General features: G+C 52.5%; 2 protein-coding genes, 1 long non-coding RNA gene and 1 other non-coding gene across 4 annotated transcripts in view; 3 read left to right on the top strand and 1 right to left on the bottom strand.

Annotated features, from left to right (window-relative positions):
• The window catches only part of IGF2BP1 (insulin like growth factor 2 mRNA binding protein 1), a 29457-nt gene extending 21776 nt beyond the window's left edge, over positions 1–7681 (top strand). Inside the window, exons 3-15 of the mRNA XM_052785273.1 lie at positions 141–189; positions 683–734; positions 1528–1591; positions 3259–3540; positions 4230–4364; positions 4603–4725; positions 5254–5389; positions 5490–5612; positions 5951–6067; positions 6285–6359; positions 6677–6808; positions 6996–7109; positions 7457–7681. Coding sequence (XP_052641233.1) covers positions 141–189; positions 683–734; positions 1528–1591; positions 3259–3540; positions 4230–4364; positions 4603–4725; positions 5254–5389; positions 5490–5612; positions 5951–6067; positions 6285–6359; positions 6677–6808; positions 6996–7109; positions 7457–7549 — 1495 coding nt within the window. The 3' untranslated portion in view covers positions 7550–7681. The remainder of the gene's footprint in view (positions 1–140; positions 190–682; positions 735–1527; positions 1592–3258; positions 3541–4229; positions 4365–4602; positions 4726–5253; positions 5390–5489; positions 5613–5950; positions 6068–6284; positions 6360–6676; positions 6809–6995; positions 7110–7456) is intronic.
• Positions 7682–17224: 9543 nt separating this feature from the next.
• On the top strand, positions 17225–17296 carry TRNAQ-UUG (transfer RNA glutamine (anticodon UUG)). The gene has a single exon. It is a non-coding gene; the product is annotated as a tRNA-Gln (tRNA).
• A 2525-nt stretch (positions 17297–19821) lies between these two features.
• GNGT2 (G protein subunit gamma transducin 2) lies at positions 19822–21704 on the bottom strand. The gene is made up of 3 exons (XM_052785291.1): positions 21580–21704; positions 20408–20497; positions 19822–20106 (listed from the first exon to the last, which is right to left on the bottom strand). The coding sequence occupies exons 2-3, from the start codon at positions 20489–20491 to the stop codon at positions 19981–19983; spliced, it is 210 nt and encodes a 69-aa protein (XP_052641251.1). The 5' UTR covers positions 20492–20497; positions 21580–21704; the 3' UTR covers positions 19822–19980.
• On the top strand, positions 20493–21300 carry LOC128140872 (uncharacterized). The gene is made up of 2 exons (XR_008234842.1): positions 20493–20924; positions 21045–21300. It is a non-coding gene; the product is annotated as an uncharacterized LOC128140872 (long non-coding RNA).
• Positions 21705–21730: the final 26 nt, after the last annotated feature.

The raw sequence follows: 21730 nt of genomic DNA, 5'->3' as shown, positions 1-21730 counted from the left end.
TAGCCAAAAGCCATCAGAAACCCTGATAGCATATGGAAATGCAAAGCTTGATTAGATACATCAACGTGCAACAGTTCAATGCAAGACGGCAGTGTTTTGGACACCAAATTTGCTTTTTAATCGCTTTTCATTTATTTCAGGAGCCGGAAAATTCAAATCCGAAACATCCCACCCCAGCTGCGATGGGAGGTAAGAGGAGCAAGCGGAGAAGGGTAGATCAGATTTAAGGACTAATCACCCCCCTCCTCAGTTTCTGTACTTGGGGTTAAAATTGATTTATCCTTTTCTTTGTTATTAATTGGGTCTAATTATACTAGACTTTTGTGTCCACGTAGGTTATTCCTCTTCTGTTACAGGAGTAAATTCAAGCGGTAGAAGCAACGTAAGCCACACCAACAAAAATCCCCATTAATAACAGGGTTATATGATTTATCTATTGTATAAGGAACAAAATGGATCCTTTCTTCCTGCTGGCTGCTGGGACTTTTCCCCGACATTTTTCCCCCCCTCAGTTGGCTCCGAGGTCCCGTGGTCCAGCGTCCTGGGGCAGGCAGGAGCTTCCTTCATCTAATTGCTTGTGAAATCTTAATGACTAGAAAGCTGCCTTTATTGATTGATTGTATTTGTCTGGTCCGTCCTGACAATCCCAGTGTAAAGTGGGTTTTTTTTCTCCCTTTTCCAGGTTCTGGATGGTTTGCTAGCCCAGTATGGCACCGTAGAAAACTGCGAGCAAGGTAGGACTGAAAAAAGATGCCAACTTGCTGTTATTGAAGATATTTTCTGCCCCAGCTGTTTTTTGGGGGGGAGGAGGGTGAGGACGGACACTCGATTTTGCTTTGCCAGCAGAAGCCGCAGCTAAAGATGTCAAGAGGTCTCAGCCTGATCTCTGGGGCTTTTTTTATTGTTCCCTGTTGCTAAAAGACGAATCCCATGCGGTAGCTTTGGGCAGCGCACGTGGGTGTCCCCGCATCGGGTGCCAGGTCGGCATCATTCCCACCGCACCCGTGGGTACCCACCGGCAGCCGCTTTGGGGGAAGCAGGATGCTCTCCCGAGGCTGGCCGGGGACTATCTGTCTCCGCTTGGCAGATTTTATCTCAGCCTCTAATGGTGATCAGTTGAGACAGGAGGTTTAATATTGCCCCCGGGATGTTTAATGAGAGTAGAGTTACCATAACCCTCCTAGAAATGGAAAGGAGGGCTCAGAGGAGCTCCTGGGACCGTCCCCGGGCTCTGGTGAAGGATGGCAGGATGGAGTTGGCTTTGGTGCAGAGCACGATGGCATATCGGGAACCTTTAAATAAGGCAGGAGGGACTGTGCTGCCCGGGATGAGTCCCAGCGTGGCCTGAGCCCTCGGACACTCTTCTCCCTTGCAGGAGAAAAATGCTTACAAATCCCTGGGAAGCCCCGGAGGGGACTCGTCTGAGCAGGGACTTGTCCGAGGGGGTGTCTCAGCTTTTTGGGGTGGGGGGGCTTTGGTCTGAGGCACTCGTGCTGCCTCTCTAATTTCTGCTTCGTTTGCTCTCAGTGAACACGGACAGCGAGACGGCCGTTGTCAACGTCACCTACGCCAACCGGGAGCAGACCAGGCAGTGAGTGCCCCGTGGACCCCCGGCAGCTCGGGCTGTCCTCCCTGCTGCGACTCCGGCCCCTTCCCCGCTTGCAGAAAACAGGATTTGCAGTGCTGGGAGTCAGATGACCTCAGAATTCCTGAATTTTGGATAAAAATGCAGCAAGTCTTTGAGGACACCCTCCCCAAGCTCTGATTTCTTTTCTTTCACCTTCAGATGGACATTTAAGTTTTTAGGCTTTTCTCTGCAGTTGAGAGAGTAAAAACCTAACTTTTTGCTCAAGGAAAAGTGGAGATTTTCTTGTATTTGCATGATTTCGGGAGTAAGGTCTCCAGAAAAAGTAATAATGAGATCAAATATCATAGGAGCTGGTAGGCGTCAGGCAGCACGTGTCCTTTCTGGCTGTTGGCCGTGTCATCAAGAGACTTGCAACTCCCTTCTCCATCCTGCCCGGGGAAGATCAGACTTTGCACTAAATGCAAATGGAAAATTAATTGGGTTTTCATCGCTGTTTATTTCTTTTTCCTTTTGCCCCGTCAAAAGGCTTTGGAAAGGGACAGGATCAGCGCTTTCCTTGGAGAGCAGCCTGGAGGAGCGTGGGGATTGATTCATAGGTTTTTATCCGGGAAGGTTTCTGTCACCAAGGTGGGAACGTGTCAAATGTGGCCACTGCGGCCACGCCACCGTCCCCGGGGACATCCCCTGTGGTCACTCTGCCAAAGCGCCGGGTTCCAAAGGGCCGCCCGGCCGATAATACTTCAGCTGTCAAACCCAACTTTGCTGTGGTTGCATGCGCGGCCGCAGCAAACCTTCATGGGGGAACCGCTGTCTTGTTTTACTTTCTGTAATAACACAGGGCAGGGTCGGGCCGTGGAGCCCAGCAAGGGGAATGCTCCTGGTTTGTCATCCCGTCCCTTGTCCATCCGCACCAACCCTGCGCTTTGCACCCCGTAAAGTGAAATATTTTGAGTTTTTTTTAGCAGGAAGTACTGAGCAAAAGAATTTTGTGCAAGTAGTTTTGCTCTCAGATCTGCAGCCCTTCGTCCCCTGCTTTTTCCTCCTCCGGGAATGCGTGGGCTTCATCGAGCATCTTTCTCTGGTCCCTTTGCATCCTGCAGGGATGAGGCTGCTAGCAGGGAAAGTCTCTGTTCAGCCAGTTTTAGGGTTTTTTTCGTTTTGTTTTGTTATTTTTTTTGCAAGAGTTGAGTCACTGACCACTTTCTGGAGAGCTGCAGTTTGGGTTGTCTCCGCAGAAAGCTGGGGAGGTTTGAAGGAGCTGTGGAGAGCGGTGGCCAAAGCTGTTGCTTTGCTCTTGCTGCCAGCCCCATCTATCGACAGCTTTCAGTTCTTGCAGTCCCTGAAGTCCTGCCGGGAGAGGGATTTGAGATATTGGACAAAAATCATAAGGCGGAGGAGATGGGGGAATCGCTCCCTGCACGATCCCGTCCTTGCCCTGGGTGCTCGGAGAGGTTCCCCTTAAAATACTTGGGCTCATCCAGGCTGGGTGGAAAGTCCTGCCAGGTTCCCGCGGCATCGGTGACGTCTCCTTTCCCCGCTCCCGGTGCTTCCCTTGCTGGGCGTTACGCCAGGGAGGGCTTGGCCCGTTTTGAGCCGAACTGATGCGCTGCCGCTCGGCGTGGGAACGTGACAGGAGGAACCCTCACCCCCAATTCCTTCTCTCCTTCCAGAGCCATCATGAAGCTGAACGGGCACCAGCTGGAGAACCACGCGCTGAAGGTCTCCTACATCCCTGACGAGCAGTCCATGCAAGGGCCGGAGAACGGGCGGCGAGGCGGCTTCGGGGCACGCGGTGCTCCCAGGCAGGGCTCCCCCGTCACTGCCGGGGCACCGGTCAAGCAGCAGCCGGTGGATATCCCCCTCCGCCTCCTGGTGCCCACCCAGTATGTGGGTGCCATCATCGGCAAGGAAGGGGCCACCATCAGGAACATCACCAAGCAGACGCAGTCCAAGTGAGTCCGTTCTCCCGTGAACTGGTTTGCGCCTCGTGGTTTGCAGTGATTTCTGAGGCTGGATTTTTTTTTTTTTTTTTTTTGGAGAAGGGGCTATTTGAGGCCCCTCCGGCTCTCCCGCTGTGCAGGGCAGTGTGTCCAAGAGCCACTTTCCCATGCCCTGTCCCAGCCAGTTTTCTCTGGCTGCGCTTCCCTACGTGTCTCCCTTTGCCGGGGCTGCCCTGGCTGGGATGGGACCCAGGCAGGCGCGTGGGGATGTCGCTGCTTCAGCCGGTCTCATTTAGCACGAGCTTGTTGAGCTTCACCCGCCTGCTCTTGCATTTGGCCCCTGAGCTTATGTTGGCTACAGCTTTTGTCCCCCAAGGAAGGCTTTATCTAAGACATGAAGTGATGGACAGCCCATCCCGTCACCCAGGCTTGTGCTTGTTGCACCACTTAATCGCTCCTGTTGCTTAAAATAAATAGATGCTGATGCCTTATTTGGATTTCTGTGACTTGAGCTTCTAGCCACTGCATCCATGTTAAGTATCGAGGCCAGAATTAACTCCTCTCACCTTCCCTGGGTGCATATAACCTTACATTTGAGTGTGAGCTCCAGGTGGTTCATGGGGAGCGGAGCAGCCGGCACTCGTGCTGCCGGGAAGCCGCAGAGCTGCTCCCCTTCCCCAGCGCCCATCCCGTGCTTGCAGGATCGATGTGCACCGGAAAGAAAATGCAGGAGCCGCAGAAAAAGCCATCAGCATCCACTCCACCCCCGAGGGCTGCTCCGCTGCCTGCAAGATGATTTTGGAGATCATGCAGAAGGAGGCAAAGGACACCAAGACGTAAGGTTTCCCCCTGCCTTTCTGTGCATGCGTATCCCGTCCGCGGCTCTTCGCTGGGCTGTGGTACCCTCCTAACGCCCGAAGCCAGGTGATGCTCCCGTGCGTGCAGGAGCTTTGGTTTGGGGGACCCAGGGACTCCAAGCAAGGGGACCTGAGCTTCCCCCATCCCTCTGTACCAAATCCCTTCTCTTCTGGCTGTGGTAATCCTTCATGTTTATTCCCCCATTCCTCTCTCAAGAGCTGACGAAGTGCCTCTGAAAATCTTGGCCCATAACAACTTTGTGGGGCGCCTGATTGGCAAAGAAGGGCGAAACTTGAAGAAAGTGGAGCAGGACACGGAGACAAAAATCACCATCTCGTCGTAAGGATCCTCTCTTCCTTTGGGGAAACCAGGGCAGACCTTCCTCAGCCCGGGGCGGGTGGGGAGGATGAGGAGGAGATGGGTGATGTGATGAGAGTGGGCAGAGATGCCTGTCTGTCAGCTGGGAAGCCAGCCTGTGGCGTGGTTGCTTTACTCCCCAAAGCTCTCTCGAAGAATCTTGGCTTTATATTTTCTGTGTTCCCCTCCCCGTCCTTTCAGTGTCCCCTCCCCATCCCTTCGGTGTCCCCTCCGGGTCCCTTCAGGGCTGCAGAACTCGGGACCGGCTGGTTTGATGGCCAGGACTGGGGTTTTACTCTTAAGCCATGTTTTTGGGGAAGGCAGAGTGGACTTCCCCGTGGAAACCATGGTGCTGGTCCCTGCTCTGACTGGGACCAGGCAGTCCCAGTGGACAGTGGCAGTGGCACCCCGTGTCCCCAGCACCCCAATGGCACCCATCAGAAGGACCAGAGGACCCGGCGTACCGCTGGTCGTGTGGGGTCTTGGTGCTGACGCTGGTTTTCCCATCAGCTTGCAGGACCTGACTCTATACAACCCCGAAAGAACCATCACGGTGAAGGGCTCCATCGAGAACTGCTGCAAAGCGGAGCAGGAGATCATGAAGAAAGTGAGGGAAGCCTACGAGAACGACGTGGCTGCCATGAGCGTGAGTGGGGTTTGGTCCTGCCCTGTGTCTCGGCTGATGGGAGCTCTCTAGGAGGTTGCCCTGATAAAAGCAATGAGCATTTCTTTCCTCTCACCCTCAGTTGCAATCTCACCTCATCCCTGGCCTTAACCTGGCTGCGGTTGGCCTCTTCCCTGCCTCCTCCAACGCAGTACCTCCTCCGCCGAGCAGCGTCTCCGGGGCTGCACCGTACAGCTCCTTCATGGTAGGTGAACACCGGGCAGCTCAAACTGATCCTGCTTCCAGCTCGGGACTGTCCCCTGCGTGGAGAAGACCCTTGCGATGGTCAGGGTTATGCCTTCAGCATCCCCTGCTGTCAGCAGGCAGGTCAGGTCCAGCATGGGTGCAGGATCTGGTCTTGTAAATTATTGCAAACTGGGTGGAGAAGGGGCTCAGACCCCACAGGGTTTGGGTGGCTCAGCCCTGCACCCTTGGGAGAGGCGTGGGCATCTCTTGGGAGGGGACTTAGAGCCTTGATCCCTGGGGTGGCACTGAGCCCTGAACGGTGACGCTGAGCCCTGAACGGTGACGCTGTACCCGCAGCCTCCGGAGCAGGAGACGGTGCACGTCTTCATCCCCGCGCAGGCGGTCGGTGCCATCATCGGCAAGAAGGGCCAACACATCAAGCAGCTCTCCCGGTTCGCAAGTGCCTCTATCAAGGTAGTGTTGCCCCAGCGGGGACAGACCCCGGACCCCCCCCCCCCACACCTCTGCCAGCACCTCCCTGAGCGGGGGCCTTTCTGGCTGGGAAAACCACCCAAAAAGCCCAGGCAGTCGGGCTGGGGGCCCAATCCTGCGGCGCAGGGGAGGGAGGGCACGGCTCCCACCCTGGCCGTGCCGCTCTCCGCCGCAGCCACCGTCTCTCTCCCCCCTCCAGATTGCCCCTCCGGAGACGCCGGACTCCAAAGTGCGCATGGTTGTCATCACGGGCCCTCCAGAAGCTCAGTTTAAGGTTCCCCCTGCGCTGCCGTCACCGCGGGGGATTCGGGGTGCCCCTCTCCGCCACCCCATGGAGCTGGGAAGGGAGGAGCAGGGTGGTGACCCCAATTTTGAGCCCAGTCTGTGGCTGGGTTAACCCAACATTGGCTCTCCCAGGGGCTGAGCTGGTTTAAAACCCTGAGGAATTGGGATTTCATGGGATGCTGGCCCATCCCGGGTCCCAGGGATGGAGACCCCCCGAGCCGGCTGCACGTCCGTGCCGTGGTGGGGACGTGTTGGGGGTAGGACATCTCGGGTGATGCCTGACTCCGTCCTCCCTCCCCTCCGCAGGCGCAAGGCAGGATTTACGGGAAGCTGAAGGAGGAGAACTTCTTTGGACCGAAGGAAGAAGTGAAGCTGGAGACGCACATCCGCGTCCCCGCCTCGGCCGCGGGCAGGGTCATCGGCAAAGGGGGCAAAACCGTAAGCAGAAGCGATGCTTGGATGGGAATTGGGGGACGACGTCGACATCCCTGGGAGGGTGGCTACTTCATACCAGTGCCTGGGGACATCCCAGGGACAGATTTCCCGGGCGACTGGCTGGGACTTCCCGGAGGAGCTTGTGCTTCCCGCACGATGCGATGGGGTGGTCTCTGCCCCTTCCCCGCAGGTCAATGAGCTGCAGAACCTGACGGCAGCAGAGGTGGTGGTGCCGCGGGACCAGACCCCCGACGAGAACGAACAGGTCATCGTGAAGATCATCGGGCACTTCTACGCCAGCCAGGTACGGCTCCGGCAGCTCCCGCGCCAGCACTAGTGGATTCTCTGATGGCTCGTATGGGGTTGTGTCCACGCGTGTAGCCTCCTGTGGAAGTTTTTTCCATGCCTGGCTGGTGGTGTTTGCAGAAGTGGGTGATGGTGGGAGAAGCACGGAGAGCTGTGGGAGTGTGTGCGCACGCAGAGTGTGACCTCCCAAACCCTACTTCTGGAGGAAACCAGGCTAAAAATAAGGCAGGAATGGATTTCCAGGAGCCATTTCACCCAGCCGTTGCACCTTTCACGACACGCAAAGCTGTTTCGCTCGCCCTGGGGTTCCCTCCCAGCTCCTCCGTTTGCTCTTCTCATCCGCAGATGGCTCAGCGCAAGATCCGAGACATCCTGGCCCAGGTGAAGCAGCAGCACCAGAAGGGACAGAGCGGCCAGACGCAAGCGCGGAGGAAATAAGAGCAGCACCGACACCAACGTGAAAAGCGGAACAAGCCAATGCCGGGCTTAAGAGTGGCTGGGAATCAGTTACCGTAGACAGATGCTAATTTTTTCATTAACCGATCGAGATTAAAAGGCAGTTTGATTGGCTTCCAAGGTAGATGGCTAGGGTAAAAAAGAAAATTGGGTCCGTTTTTAGCTCCACGTGCCAGGACAGCTACTTAAATGAAGCGAGAGGTGCTGCAACGCGCCGGGCCGGCCGACTGCTCTGCCGAGGCCGGCGCGGCGCTGGGTGCCGGGGGACGACGGTGTGGCGTAAGCCGCGGCCACCGCGGTGCTGGGTCCCCCTCTCGCGGGTGCAGCATTTGCCCTCTCATTTAAGTAGCCTCTGGAGGTCCCATCCCAGCCGGGGCGCCCGGCGGCTGCGTCTCCCCGACCCCTCGCTCCCTCCCTCCCCGCGGCTGGTGGATATTCCCAGAGCGACGTTAAGCCTTTTGGAGCATTTAATTTTGTTTTTTTGTTTTTTTCCCCCTGTTTTAATTTTTTTTTTTTTTTTGAAGAGAAATTCCAGTGGATTCTTACCAACCACTGTTGGTAATGAGATCCATTGTGGGCAAAAAAAAAAAAAAAAAAAAAAAAAGAAAATAAACCCCCCACCTTAGCACCAAATGGATTTGGGTCCCTTGGGAGCTCTGCACCGCTCCAGCCTCAGAACCACCAGCGGGCGTGCAGGAGGGCAGGATTCCTCCTGCCTGTGCTGCCTGCAGTGCAGTGCCTTGTAAAGCCTTAGAAGCCAGGAGAGCACCTCTATTTTCCAGGATGATTTTTTTCTTTCAGTTGTTTGAATGTTTCTTTTCATTTTAAGTTAGTTTAAAGAAAGAAAAATTTTTTTTAAAATTTTTTTTTTTTTTTGAAGCCTATGAAAGAATGGCAGAAGCGGGACGTGCGACCATTTTTCTCAGTGATCTCCGCTGCGGAGGTGACAACCCGTCCTAGAGACGAGGCAAACTGTCCGGGGAAGGGAAGGGGCGAGGGGAAGGGCTTTTGCTTTTCACTCCTCCCTTCAAGCAACAGCAATAAACCACCACCAAAAAAAAAAAAAAAAAAAAAAAAAAGGCAAAGAAACCCCTGCTTGGTAGGAAACATTGAATTACTCTTCATCTCTTTAGTAATCAGATTATGGGAACTAAATGTGTGCAGAATGGTTTGGGAGGTGGGGAGGGAGCCGGCGGGGTTGAGGGGTGCAGCGGAGAGATGCTCAGCCGCAGGGCGCTCGGCTTTGCCGCTGAGCCGGGGCCGGTTTTGTGCCTGACTCCATTGCCACGTCCTCTGCCAGCCGCCCTCGGCCTCAGTTTCCCCACCCGGAGTGGGAGGTTTGCGCCCCGAAATCCTGTCGGAGCCTCCGGGGGCTCAGCCGCGGGGGAATAGAGGGGGTTTTTTTTTTTGGAAAACACCCAGGGAATATTTTTATTAGCAAACTGGGGAGGTGCCAGCTCACGTGAACTCCCCTGGGGCTATTTGTGTCTTATTCCCCCGCTCCAAATCTCTCTAGGTGGGGAAAAAATATTCTTGAAATTTGGCACATTTTTATTAGTTCATAAAGGTATTTTTTTCATTATTTAAAAAAAGAAAACCGCAACCACCACCCTCCTTTCTGCAGTAAGAATAACTGTTCTCATGAGACGATACCAAATATATACGTCAAACGAATGTAATATGGTTACTGATTCCCGTCACTCTTATGTGGATTTTATATTTTAGATATATTTTAATGATTTGTTTTTAATATTGAGTATTTGGAAGGGACAGTAACTGCCGCCATCACCTCTTCCAGGCAGGGGAAGGTCTTGTCTCCACGGCGGGGCTGGGGCAGCCCCCGCGCCGCGTTTTTTTGCTGCAAATCCAGCCGAAATGTGGATTTACGCTGATTTTCCTGCAAATTGGGGTGGGAGGGTGGAAAAACAAAATTGGGATTAATTTTGGGGGAGAGGGATGTTGCCAGAACCTGCACTCTCCGGGTGGGAGGAGACCCGGGAGCAACCCCCAGGTGAGGCAATTTGGGGCTAAAAGGAGGGAATTTGGAGCAAACCTCGCACTGATGCTTTTATCTGTTTATTTTCTGAAGTGGAGACCAGCCCTCTCGCTCCGAGCAGGCATTTTCCTGGGTGCATCCTCCAAAGCCAAACCCGGCTTGAAATTCAGCTCATGCAGCATCAGGAAGGCGGGTGGTTCATTAATAAGGGAACACGGCAGCAGTTACTGTCCTTTAAACCATTGCAACAACAGGAAGATGTGGGGGAAGGCCAGGTATTGCTGTGTGTTTGAGCAATGAGAGAGAAAAAAAAAAGAAAAAAAAAAAAAAGAAGAGAAAAGAAAAAAAAAAAGCTACCTCAAGGTATGAAGTTACCTCAGCAATTGATTTTTTTTTTTTTTTTTTTTTGGGCTTGCTGATATTTTATATAAAAGCTGATAGTCTTGAATATTTTATTTTTTTAATGAAAAGAGAAGTTAAGTTTCATAATTTCTTATGAGCCAGGAGTTATGTGCAGGTAACCAAGTGTTATGAGCTCTCTATGGAGAACGACAGGAATTTCAGACATAGTGGAAAAGATGGCAGCAGCTTCTTTTTTTTTGGCCTTTTCAAGCCAGTTAATGAATTTCACCACAACACAAGAGCTGTCAGATGTCGCGACTCTTCGAGATCTTGGACAAATTGGAGCCCACCAACTTTTTCAATTGGAAAAACTTAATTTCTTTCTTTTTTTCTTTTTTTTTTTAATTAAATTTAAAAAAAACCAACCAAAACCTGCCACTGGCTGAAAGGCCTTTCTCAATCCAACTCCATCGAGAAATCAAATTATTAAAGAGCTTTGGGATCAGAAATCTTCCACTCCCGGGGATGCGAGGACGGACTCCTAGGCAGCGTTGACTATGCAAAGTGGGGTACACGGGGTTTGCTGGTATTTAAACCACACCAGCTCAGGCGATTTTTTTTCAAACACTTGGAAGCCATATATATATAGATATATATATTTATATATATCCCAGAACCCAAATGAATCGGCCTCCTGTGTTGCCACGGAGGCAGCGTCGAACCATCTTCTCCACTATGATGCTGTTAAATATTTTACAGAGATTTGCCTCCGTTTTACCGAGGATAAGCAATTTAAAAAAAAAAAAAAAAAAAAAGTGAGAAGGAGAGAGAGAGAAATTAATGGGAGCCAATTTTTTTTATATAAACGCACATCGAGGAGAGAGAGGATGAATCCAACCCTGAGGACCGATGGGCTTGAGCATCTCTGCCCACTCTAAAATGTTCACGGGGTTGGTTTTTTTTTTAAGTCCTATCTTGCTATTTTTCACTGTACCCGCAGGAAAATGACCCTTGCTTGAATGGTAGTTAAAAATTATAAAGAATTCGGTGGTGGTAAAGTGAATTTGGGAGTGGCAGGCGCTGCTGTCCCCATCCCGCCACCCCGCGCCTCACCCCCCCAAAATATTTGGGGTGGGTGAGGAGCGCGGGATCCGACCCCTTACTGGCGGAAGGGAAGCGCTGACCCTTTTTTTTTTCCCATAAATTTGGGGTCAAAGGAGCAAAATTAAGGCTTGGCAGTGCCTGGCCGGCAGCTCCTGCCCCTCGGGGTGGTGGGAGAGGGGCTTCCGTGGGGTTTTCCTCTTTTTTTTTTTTTAATTTTTTTTTTTTTTTTTTTAGGAAGACTGGCATTTGTCCTAGGAAAAACGGTTTCTTATTACTTGAAATCTCTGGCTCTCTACTTTTTTTTTTTTCCAGCCTTGCACAGAACAGTGTATTCAGACATCGGTGATTATAATTGTCTTTTCCAACAGCAAGCATTTTTGAGAACTGGTTCAAACTGTATCATTGAGGGATAAAAAAAAAAAACAAACCCCAAATCCCACCCTAAGCACCCCCAGTCCTGTTGATCTGATTGTTGCAGTGAGAAGATCTCGACCTAAAATCTGATGATTCAGGGAAACCTTTGATGCTTTTTCCCACCCCCAAGCCGGTCCCACTGCCGTAACGTAGGAGCGATCGGTGCTTTTTTTTTGGGGGGGGGGGGGGAGAATCTCTTTGTTTTCCCGAGGGAATTTATTTATATAAAGTGATTTGCAGTAAGGAAGACACCTCCAAGCATCTCCCATCTTTCTCCGGAGCCAAGCTGAGCTGGGAAGAATGAAAGCAGGATAAACTGGGATCCCCGGCGCGGCTGGCCGGTGAGATGGGTGGCAGGAGACGCGAGCGAGCCCTGGATCAGGCCTGGAATGAATAAGCAGGAAAAAAAAAAGCTCTAGTGAACCCCAAAAGCAAGCAGGAAGGATCCCCGGCTCTGCGGTAGCTCCTCTAGCCGCTCTCTTTGTGCCAGAATAAAAGGTAATTTAGGGGAAACCTCCGCACGGAGGGGTGAGTGACGCCGTCAGCTCCTTTCTGCCTTGTTTTTATCCTAGCAGAAATAATTTGGTTTTCTTTTTTTCTTTTTTTTTTTTGGTGTTTTTTTTCTTTTTTTTTTTTTTTTTTATTCCCCCCATGAGCAAGGAGCAGCCCCAGTCCTGGGGCGTGCGTGGAGCAGGGGGGTGGTGGTGTCCGCTGCTGTCCTGAAACATCCTTGTCGGTGGGGTGAAGCAAGATGCGGAGTTTTTAAGTTGGGGCAGGGGGGACATAGGGAACCTCCAGGCAGGATTGGGGAACAGGGTAAAATGGGTTTCTACTCGCTGGGTCGTGCCGGGGAGGAGTTGCAGGCAGCGAGTAGGCAGAGCTTGTGCCACTGGCTGCTTTTCCTGCCGTGGGGCAAAAAGGAAAGCAAGCAAAGCATTTCCCCGTGCCTCAGTTTCCCCTTCCCGGGGGTGATGCTGCTCTCCTACCTCATCCTATGAGGATGAACAAATTCATGTCTCGGAAGCACTTGGTGCTTCTCGGTGCCGTGTCCCGTGCAAAGCATCGCCGGAACGAGCCGCCGCTGCGCTACGGAGAGACTTGGATTTGGGGGTTCGCCTCATTTTAATGCTATCAGAGTCTTCTTTTGCCATTCAGCTGGAGAAAAAGAGAGAAAAAGGAAAAAACAAATCCCAAAATCCCAGCTAATGTTTCTTCTCTTCTAAGCTCTGAATGCTTTCTCGGCCACTAAGAGCATCCATGGGCTCAGCAGCGATGCCGGGGCCGTGCTCCTTCCCTGCAGCCTGACCCGGCTGACAAGCGTGGAATGGTTTTGCGGAGTCAAACTAGAGAAAAATCTGTTGTAAATATTGAAAAGAAACTGCCTCTAAGCTACATTTTATGTTTCCTGGGCATTAGGTTTTGGGTTTGTTTTTATTTTTTTAGTGCATAAAAAAAAAAAAAAAAAAAGAAAAAGAAGAAAGCAGTAAAAGTTAGTCAGATAGTAATCAGTGCCAGAAAAAAAAAACTTTTTTAATTTCTAGCTCCAACTATTCTGAGTATTTTCTAGACTCTGAAAAAAGATCAGAAACGCAGACTTGCTATAAGACAGTTGAAGACATTTCTTTAATTTAATTTCTTTTTATCAGTGTAGGTCTTCTCTTCCTGTCCCCTGCTGGTCCACACAACATAGGCTTTTGATATTTTTGGAACTTTCTTATTTTCGGAGAATTTAGTAACCGAGGGTTGGGTTTTTTTTAGGGGGGTTCTGATTTTTTTTTTTTTTTCAGTCATTTCTAATTTCTTTTTTCCGTTGTAGTTTTTTGTTTTGTTTGGATGAAATCGGTGTGATCCTGTGAAATGCGTATTCTCCTGAGAGGGCACGGAAATATTTAAGCATCCTCATAACGCGCTGGCTCCCGGCAGCCGCTCGGGCTGTGCCGTGCCAAGTCCAGCTACGGTCTTTCCCAGCCAGAGGGTGCAGGATTTGGCTATGGATTGGCTTTCGGAGCCGGGAACGGTGGATGGGGCAGCGGGAACAAGCGGTGCTTGAGCTTGGGGAGGCTTCGATCTGCTGGTCGGAGGTGCGTGGCCACGTGCCGGGTATCCGATGCTTGGGATGCAGCCTCGGGAGCGGGTGCTTGGCAATAACTCTTCAAGGTTAGAATTAATTCGGGATGCCTGACGGCGGCTCCGCATCGGCAGCGCTTGGGGAGAAGAGAGATGTGTCCCCATTTGGTTGAATCAGCCTTTCTTCTTATTTTTGTTTGGTTTGGGGGTTTTTTTTGGATTTTAGTTCTTTTTTAACTCATTTCTAATTGTGGATGAGATCCAGAGCAGAGCGAAACCAGCCAGAGGCTCTTAAATCATGAATTTTTTTGGAGACCGTGCAGGTGCTGCGAGCTGGAAACGTACACGTGCAAACTACCTCAGAGCTGACCGGGAGCCCCGAGGGATGGACGGGGGGTCCCTCACCGACCCCCGCGGCAGGATCTGGCCTCCGGCACCCCCGAGCTCAGCAGAGACCCTCCCCGGCCGGTGGGGAGGCAGTTTTGGCATCCCGGCTTTATGCCCGGCTGTTAGGGAGAGCTGCGTGATGGAGGAGGAAGAGGAGAGCCGATGAGGAAGGCTCTGGAGGATGCCGGGAGGGCAGCGGGGATGGGATAGCAACCGAGTCGGACCGCTGGAAAAGTCAGCCCCAGGCTGACTCGGGGCTGTGTTTGATCCCTGCTGTTTTACTGTACGTTACAGAATTCTTGAGTTTTTTTGTTGCAGACGAATACCTCTCTGAGCGGCGGTGGGGCGCGGCGGCGGTGGGATGCTCTGCTGGACCGCGGTGGCAGTGGGATGCTCTGCCGGACCACGGCAGTGGGATGCTCTGCCGGACCGCGGCGGTGGGATGCTCTGCTGGACCGCGGTGGCGGTGGGATGCTCTGCATCCCTGCTGGTGCGGCAGAGCAGTGGGTTATGAACTGTGGAAAGTATTTGGGTGCTGCAGATCAGCACAAGCTAACACCGAAAGGGTTTTTTTTGCTTAAAAAAAAAAAAAAAAAAGTAATTAATAATTTAAGCGCCAGGAGTCGGGATGTATAACAGAACTGAAGCCTTTTTTTTTTTTTTTTTTTGGACCAGTTTGGGAAATGGTCTCTGCAAAGCAACACTAAGTCCAGCGGGAAGGAGTTTGCTGATGTTTCGGGGCGGGGAAGGGCTGATCCGGAGCACGGCCCCGGCAGAGCTGCCGGCGGCAGGGACGGGAGGCAAGGAACGGCGCTGGGCTCGCCGGGCTCTCCCATCGCTGTTGGTGGATCATCCCGGGAAATTGATGGGATTGACCGGAATCAGGGCAGAAAGTTAATCCTTAAAATGGCCGTAATTGGTGTGAGCGTTCGTTACGCAGCAGTTAATTGCGTTGGTTCGTTCGAAGCGCTTCTGGATTTATCTCGGGATCAAATTCCTTGACTTCAGGAGGAAATCAGGCTCTAAACTGTGACCCCCCCGGCCGCCCCCCAGCGCCACTGCCTCCTCCGTCGGCCTCTGCGGCCGAATTGGAACCCAGCAAATTTTAGGATGGCTCCAGAGGAGGCGAAACCCCCCCCATGAAGCCCGAGATTTTCCTGGGAGCCCCGAGCGGCTGGTGCCCGTGGAGTCCCTCAGCTTCACTGCACATCAAACCCGGGGGCACGACCTTATATATAACCAATTCATTTTTGTTTATCTACCTCTTAGCGACAATAGATTAAAAACTAGGTAGTGGCAACTCCACATGCTGTAGTTTAGGGGAAAAAAAAATAAAAATTACTCTCTTTTTCCAAAGAAAAATGTTCTTTAAAAATAGAATTTATGGGCTTTCTTTTCACTTTAAAGTGGTCATTAGTTGTAAAAGCTCCAGACCTCAGCAGTCCAAAATGTTTGGTTGTGACTGATTATTTTTTTTTTTTAATGCTCAATCTTCCATTACTTTTTTTTTTTTTTCCTTTTGAACTTGGATATTTACTTCTTCCATCAGCAGTACACCTCCATCCTCCTCGCTTCCCCAGCCCGGCGGGGGCTGAACCCCGTTTTTTGCTGGGGGAATCGCAGGCGATGCTTTATTGTTATTTTTTTTTTCCAGCGGCTTTTTGGGGCAGGACGGCGGCAGCCGGTTGATGGCAGCACGAGGGGGGTGATCGAGCTGAATTTGAGGTGCTGCATCACTCTGCACCCCAACGCCAGGAGCACCCAGCACCTCCTCATCCACCGACCGGGTGCACCCAAGGGTGCTGCTTCTGCTGGCAGCCGCCCTGATACAATTTCAGGCTATTCAGAAAAAAAAAATTGTACTTTCCTGTAAAGATAATGTTTTTCCTCTTTTCAGCTGATTTGTTTCTTTTCACCTTTTTCCCCCTCCCTCTCCTCCTTGCCTCTTCTAATCCGTGTTCTTCCCTTGTCCCCTCGCGTGAGGCAGTTTGTTGGCTTGGATGTGGAGTTGGGATTACGGATGGACGTGGGCTCCATTTCTCTTCCAGCGAGGTTGTGTTTTGGTTTTTTTTTTTTTTTTTTTTTTTTGCCACAAACCGCTTTACTCCACTGTTTCATTTTAAAAAATAAAGAGGAAAAAAAAAACAAACAAGCAAAAAAAAAAAGTGTATGTGTGTTTTTATGGAGTTGGGGGAGGGAATAGAGAAATAAAGAGGGGAAATAGAGGGGGACTAGAGGGAATTAGAGGGGGACTAGAGGGAAATAGAGAATTAGAGGGGGACTAGAGGGAAATAGAGAATTAGAGGGGGACTAGAGGGAAATAGAGAAATAGAGGGGGACTAGAGAAAAATAGAGAAATAAAGGGGGAATTGAGAAAAAACAGAGAAAAAGGGAAGTGAGAAAAAATAGAGGAAGAGTTGAAATGGGGAAAAAATAGAGAAAGAGTTGAAATGGGGAAAAAATAGAGAAATAAAGGGGGAAATAGAGAAATAAAGGGGAAAGAAAAATAGAGAAGTAAAGGGGGAATAGAGAAAAATAGAGGGAAAAAAGAGGTGAAATGAGGAAAAAATAGAGAAATAAAGGGGAAATAGAGAAAAAGAGTGAAATAAAGAGGTGAAATGAGGAAAAAATCGAGAAATAAAGGGGGAAAAGAGAAAAAATCGAGAAATAAAGGGGTAAATAGAGAAAAATAGAGAAATAAAGAGATGAAATGAGGGAAAAATAGAGAAATAAAGGGGGGAATAGAGAAAAAATAGAGAAATAAAGGGAGGAAATGGGCGTTGAGGGTTGGGGACGAGGAGGGGGGGGCTGGCAACGGTGAAGCTTGGGGCCATCCCCGAAAATGTTACGGCTTGTCCTCGGGGCCGGTAGCACCCGAACGGGGCCGGTATCGTGCTTTAATGGGGGTGCTGGGAGAGGTGGGATGGACTCTCTGCACCCCCCCCCCCAAACTGGTGCTGCTCCCCAACCGCCCTGCAGCCTCCGGACCCTCCCGGGAGGCTCAAGGGCACCGAGAGCGACCGTTCGGTCGCTCTCGGTGCCCTTGAGCCTCCCGGGAGGGTCCGGAGGCTGCCGGCGGACGGGGGGGGGGGCGGTGGGACACGGGAAAGTCGCGCGTGTGTGTGTCCCCCCCAAACCGGGCAGGGAGCGGAGCCAACACGGACGCGCCACACCGGCACGGGCGGTACCGGAGGCGGTGGGGGGGGGGGGGAGCAGAGCCCCATCGCCACGGTGAGACGCGGGGGGGGGACACCGGACCGGACCCGGCCCGGGGGGGGGGGGGGGGGGGGTCCCACCCGTGAACGGTGGGATAGACTGAGGGAGCGGGGCCGGGCTATGGACGTAGCGGTCCCATGGTGTAATGGTTAGCACTCTGGACTTTGAATCCAGCGATCCGAGTTCAAATCTCGGTGGGACCTCGCGTTCTTTTTGCACCTCCTACGCCGCCGTGCCGGCAACGCGGCGGGAGGTCCGGCGGCAACCGGGAGCGGGGGCGGGGGCAACACCGGGTGTGCGTGTCCCCCCTCCCTGCGCCCTCCCGGCCCCCGCCGGGCTCCATTTTGTGCGGGGGCGCCGGCTCTTCAATGCGCATGCGCGGGAGCGGCGGGGCGGACCAGAGGACGGCGGGAGCTCTCTTAGCTTCGATTGGGCGAGCGGGCTGACACTCTTACCTCCCCGCGCTGCTATTGGCTGGAAGCGCGCTCCGCTCCGCCTCCCACCGCGTTAGAGTGTCGCGACACCGTGTGGAGGCCGCCGCGGTTTCGCGAACGCGGGTGGGCGGTGTGAGAGGCCTCGGGGCGGGGACCGACCCCAAAGGCCCGGCCCTGGTTTAAGCCTCTGTTGGGCCTGAAGCGTCCCGAATCCCTTCAGCAGCGGCTTAGCCGGCTCTGACGCAGGTTTCCAGCCCTTTAACATCGATTAACGGGGTCAATCCCTTCCGAGCGCAGGAAACCGGGCCGCATCCGGGTTATCGGCCCCGGATTAGGGGCAGCCCGAGCTCCGGTGCTCTGCTTTGGCCTAGGAGCCGGACCCCGGTGAAGCTGCTTTCCTCAGGGCCACTGGTCCCTGCAACCCTGCCCCTCGCTGCCGCAAGAAAGACAGAGGCCACATTCGAGCTGGCAGGTTTATTTAGCATCTGTAAGAGAGAACAAAACCACCTTTATTTTTTTGGTCTTTTTTTTGGCTAGGGAGGTATTGCGGAGGGGAGCGGTGGGGAAAAGCCTCTTTTCTTTGTGTCTGTGCTCTGCCAGGGAACCCCCCAGCTTGGGGTGTCTCTGGGGTTGAAGTGCCATGGGACCCCCTTGGCCCCACGGATGCAGCGCTGAGCAGGGCCGGTCCATCGATGAGATCAAGCAATGGCCTGGCAAGCAGGAAAATGCCACTCCAGGTGGCGTCAAAAGCAATTTCCCTGCAAGCATAGCATTTAGACTAGTCCCAGGCCCATCTCCGCACGTTCCTGGAGCTCCAGCAGCAGCCACCAGCATCGCTGTAGACCCCACACCCTTCCCACCATGCAGCAGGTACCTGCTACACTCTGGCCTCTTCCCAAACACTGGCTGGAAGAGGTTTGTTCCTGCCTTGAGTTTGCAGCCATCGTCTTCTCCGTGTCTAAATCTGCCATGGGACACGTGTAACCTCTGAGCAGAGGCTCTCTGAGCCTCGGGGGAGTGTTTCACCGTGGGTCCCGAGGGCTGCTGCGATGTCAGAGGTGGGTGAGCATGAAGCAGAAGTAGGATGAGGACAGCCTGCGGCAGGGACAGGACCTGAGAAATAAAAAGAGCTGCTGCTTCTGTTTGGGGTTGATTGTCTGGGGAAGTTTTGAAAAGTTTTCCCAAAGATAATACGTAGCTGTAATGGATTTAAAAAACAAACAAGAACAAAAAACCCCAAACATCCCTCAAAAACCCCCCAAACAACAAACCCCACAAATCTTCCTTGAAGTATCACCCTACTGAACTCAGAAGCTGGCTGTGCACCAGCTGATGTGCTTTTTTCTATCAAGCAGGGGATGAAATTTATCCTAGGAGAAAAGCTGTCCTTGGGAGCAGGAGGATCATGGCCTGGCATTGCTAACTTACGGCTTGGGGAGTCCTGTCTTGTTCCAAGGAGCTGCTGCCCCCCAAACTGCCTGCACCAAGTCATCTCCATCACTAATGCGACATGGTGGGATGAGACTTTGCAGCCCTTCTGCCCGTATGGGGCCTGGTTGTAGCAGCAGACGGGAGCTGACAAAGCAGAGGCAGTGCTTGGAGCTACCCCAGTCACAGGCAGGACCTGACAGTCCTGGGCTTGCTTTCCCATGGCTGCCAGGGGGTTTCCAGGGAAGGCAGCTAGACCGAGAGGCTGGGTGAGGGTTTAAACAAGCTGCCTGGGGCCTCGCTTCTTCACACGCCCTACCCTGTGTTGGGTGAAGCCCACCCAGCTCTGCTCTAGCCGTTCCCTGGCTCTTGATGCAAGGTGCATGGTGGGTGCGAGGCGTAGGCTGTAGGAGTTGTGGGCAGCAGTGGTCACCAGCTGGGGGGGATGCATGGGAATGAAGAGAATAAAGCTTCAGACCCCTGGAAGCCTCAAAGCAGCGGGGTGGGTATTGCCTTCCTGTGCCAGATGGGAAAACTGAGGCACCGAGAGAAACTGATTTGAGCAAGGTCCTGCTTGGGAGGCTTTTCTGCTGCAAGCGGGGGCTCGGCTCCAGGGTTGGGCTGCTTGGAGAAGTCTGAGACCAGACAGAGCTCCGTGGTTTCATTAAAGCCCCATTTGCTGCTGGCTGCTAAAAAATGCAGAAGTTTTGCTTGCAGGAAACCAAACGTAGATCAGCCGTGAGAACACAAAAGCACACACTGCGCTGGCTGCTGAACCTCATCTCCGGTGGCAGCGGGGTAAATTTTTTTCCCTTTTTTTTTCTTTTTTCCTTTTTTTTTCTTTTTTCCCCCCTCTTTTTTTCTCCTTTTTTTTTTTTTTTTTCCTTTTGCTGTCCTTTAGATGCGCTATGCTTTGGTTCTGGATTCCCCAGCGCCGAGGTCAGACTACAGGGAAAGCGGGTTTCTGACAGTCTTGGCTTGCACATGGGAACATCCCTGTGCCTGGTGGTGACAGCAGCAGGGGGTCAGCTTATCGTACAGCCCCCCTTCTCCTTAAAGGGGTTCTTGTCCTCGGGGACTCCTTTCAGCAGCGGGTCCTCGCCCGCCATGGACTCGATGTACTCCTTGATCTCTTTGCCAGTCTTGGAGACCTGCCAAGGAAAGAAACACTCTGTGTGGGTTATGGGATTGAATCCTCACTGCAGAGCTGTGCTCCTGCTCGTCAGCTGCCTACAGACCCATTTGTGCAGCCGAGAGAGGGGAACCATGGCCATGAACATCCCACCTAGCATGGGATGTCCCCAGGGTGCTATGGGCGCCTCACCAGGTGCAGGGCTGCAGCCCCTGGGCTCTGGGACATGGGCAAAGCTTTTCCTTTGCAGCAATCGTGCTGATCAGGTCAGAAAGTTACCCTGGGGAATGGCCCCTTTGCATTTTGGGTGGAAGACTCACCATTTGCCTCTCGTTCTTCACTTCCTTCTTCAGCTGATCCAGCTCCATCTTCAGCAGCTCCTTCTCCGTCATGTCCTGAGCCATTTTGCCCTGTAACCGCAGGGAAATGGCTCGTTATTAGCGTATAGCTGGGCTTCTCCTAAGGCACATTAGGACTACTGCGTCGGCCCTAATAGTATTGCAAACACCACTAACGTCTCAGCTACCCCCATGGTGAGAGATGGGCTGATGCTAAAAGAAAAGCGAGGCAGGAGGCACCTTTCAAAATCCTTCTTGTAACATCTGCTGTAACCAGATTTTCGTTTGCTTGTTCTCAGCAGGCACATTGAGCGACAGATGCACTTTGAGGGCAGCAGAGGAGGATCCAGTGTGGTTTTTAAAGAGGACTTTGCTACCACAGAGGCCATTTCCTCAAGACATGAGGTGGCCAGCTGAGTGGGGCCAGCTGAGCCTTGAGAAAAGCCGCTGCCTTGGGGCCATCAGCGCAGCAGCCTTGTAGGACAACCCGGATGCCCAGGTCTGCAAACTAGACCTTCCTGATCAGGGTCCCGTGCCTGGGCAAGAGCGTCTTTGCAGGTTTTCTAAGGAACTAAATAGCTTTTTTTTTTTTTTTTCCTTCTTGTCCCTTCCCCCCCAGGTAAGCGATAACATGGATTACGGCCCCTTCATTGCTGTGAACTCGCCTATTTGAATGCAGAGGCATTGCTTGTTGGGACTGAAAGTTTTTGGGGCCACCTGGGTTGGAAAAGCCCTGCTCTTTTTTCATGAAAGCCCATCCAAGGGTTATGTGAGATTCCTGCACAGCTGGCCTGTGCTGCTGAGATTTGTTCCTGTGTTAAAACTTGGGTTTAAAAGCCTGGCCGCAACCTTTTAAATAAAAAAAGTAAATGTGATTAAGCTGAAATGTACCTTGGCCCTGCTTTGGAAGGCATCAGGCTTGCATGTCCCAAACCCTGCTGGTTTTCTGCAGCTCCTCTCATGGCATGTGTGCCCAGTGCTCCTCTCCCTATCGATGCCCTTGGGGCACAGCCAACCCCAGGAGATGCTGGTGGCAGAGTGCAAGGAGCCGAAAGCTGTGTTACAGCCATAATACCGACCCGCAGAGAAGGTGGCTCCTAAACTAGGTGGACCCCATGATGCCATTTGTACCTGGAGGGAGCAAAGCCACTTACCTCTGGGGACAAGGGGCTGCCCCTCTCAGCAGTAGAAACGTTCAGAGATCCATCCGAGAGGAGACACTGTCAACTGAGCCCTTGCTCTCTTGCTCCGGGCTTGAAGACTCTTTCAGCTCTCTGGGAGGGTAGTGGAGAGCAGATGTCTTTG

Source organism: Harpia harpyja, chromosome 4 (assembly GCF_026419915.1).
Source record: "Harpia harpyja isolate bHarHar1 chromosome 4, bHarHar1 primary haplotype, whole genome shotgun sequence".
Lineage (NCBI taxonomy): Eukaryota > Metazoa > Chordata > Aves > Accipitriformes > Accipitridae > Harpia > Harpia harpyja.
Note: the sequence above shows the minus strand (reverse complement) of the source record. Positions and strands in the feature narration are given on the sequence as shown.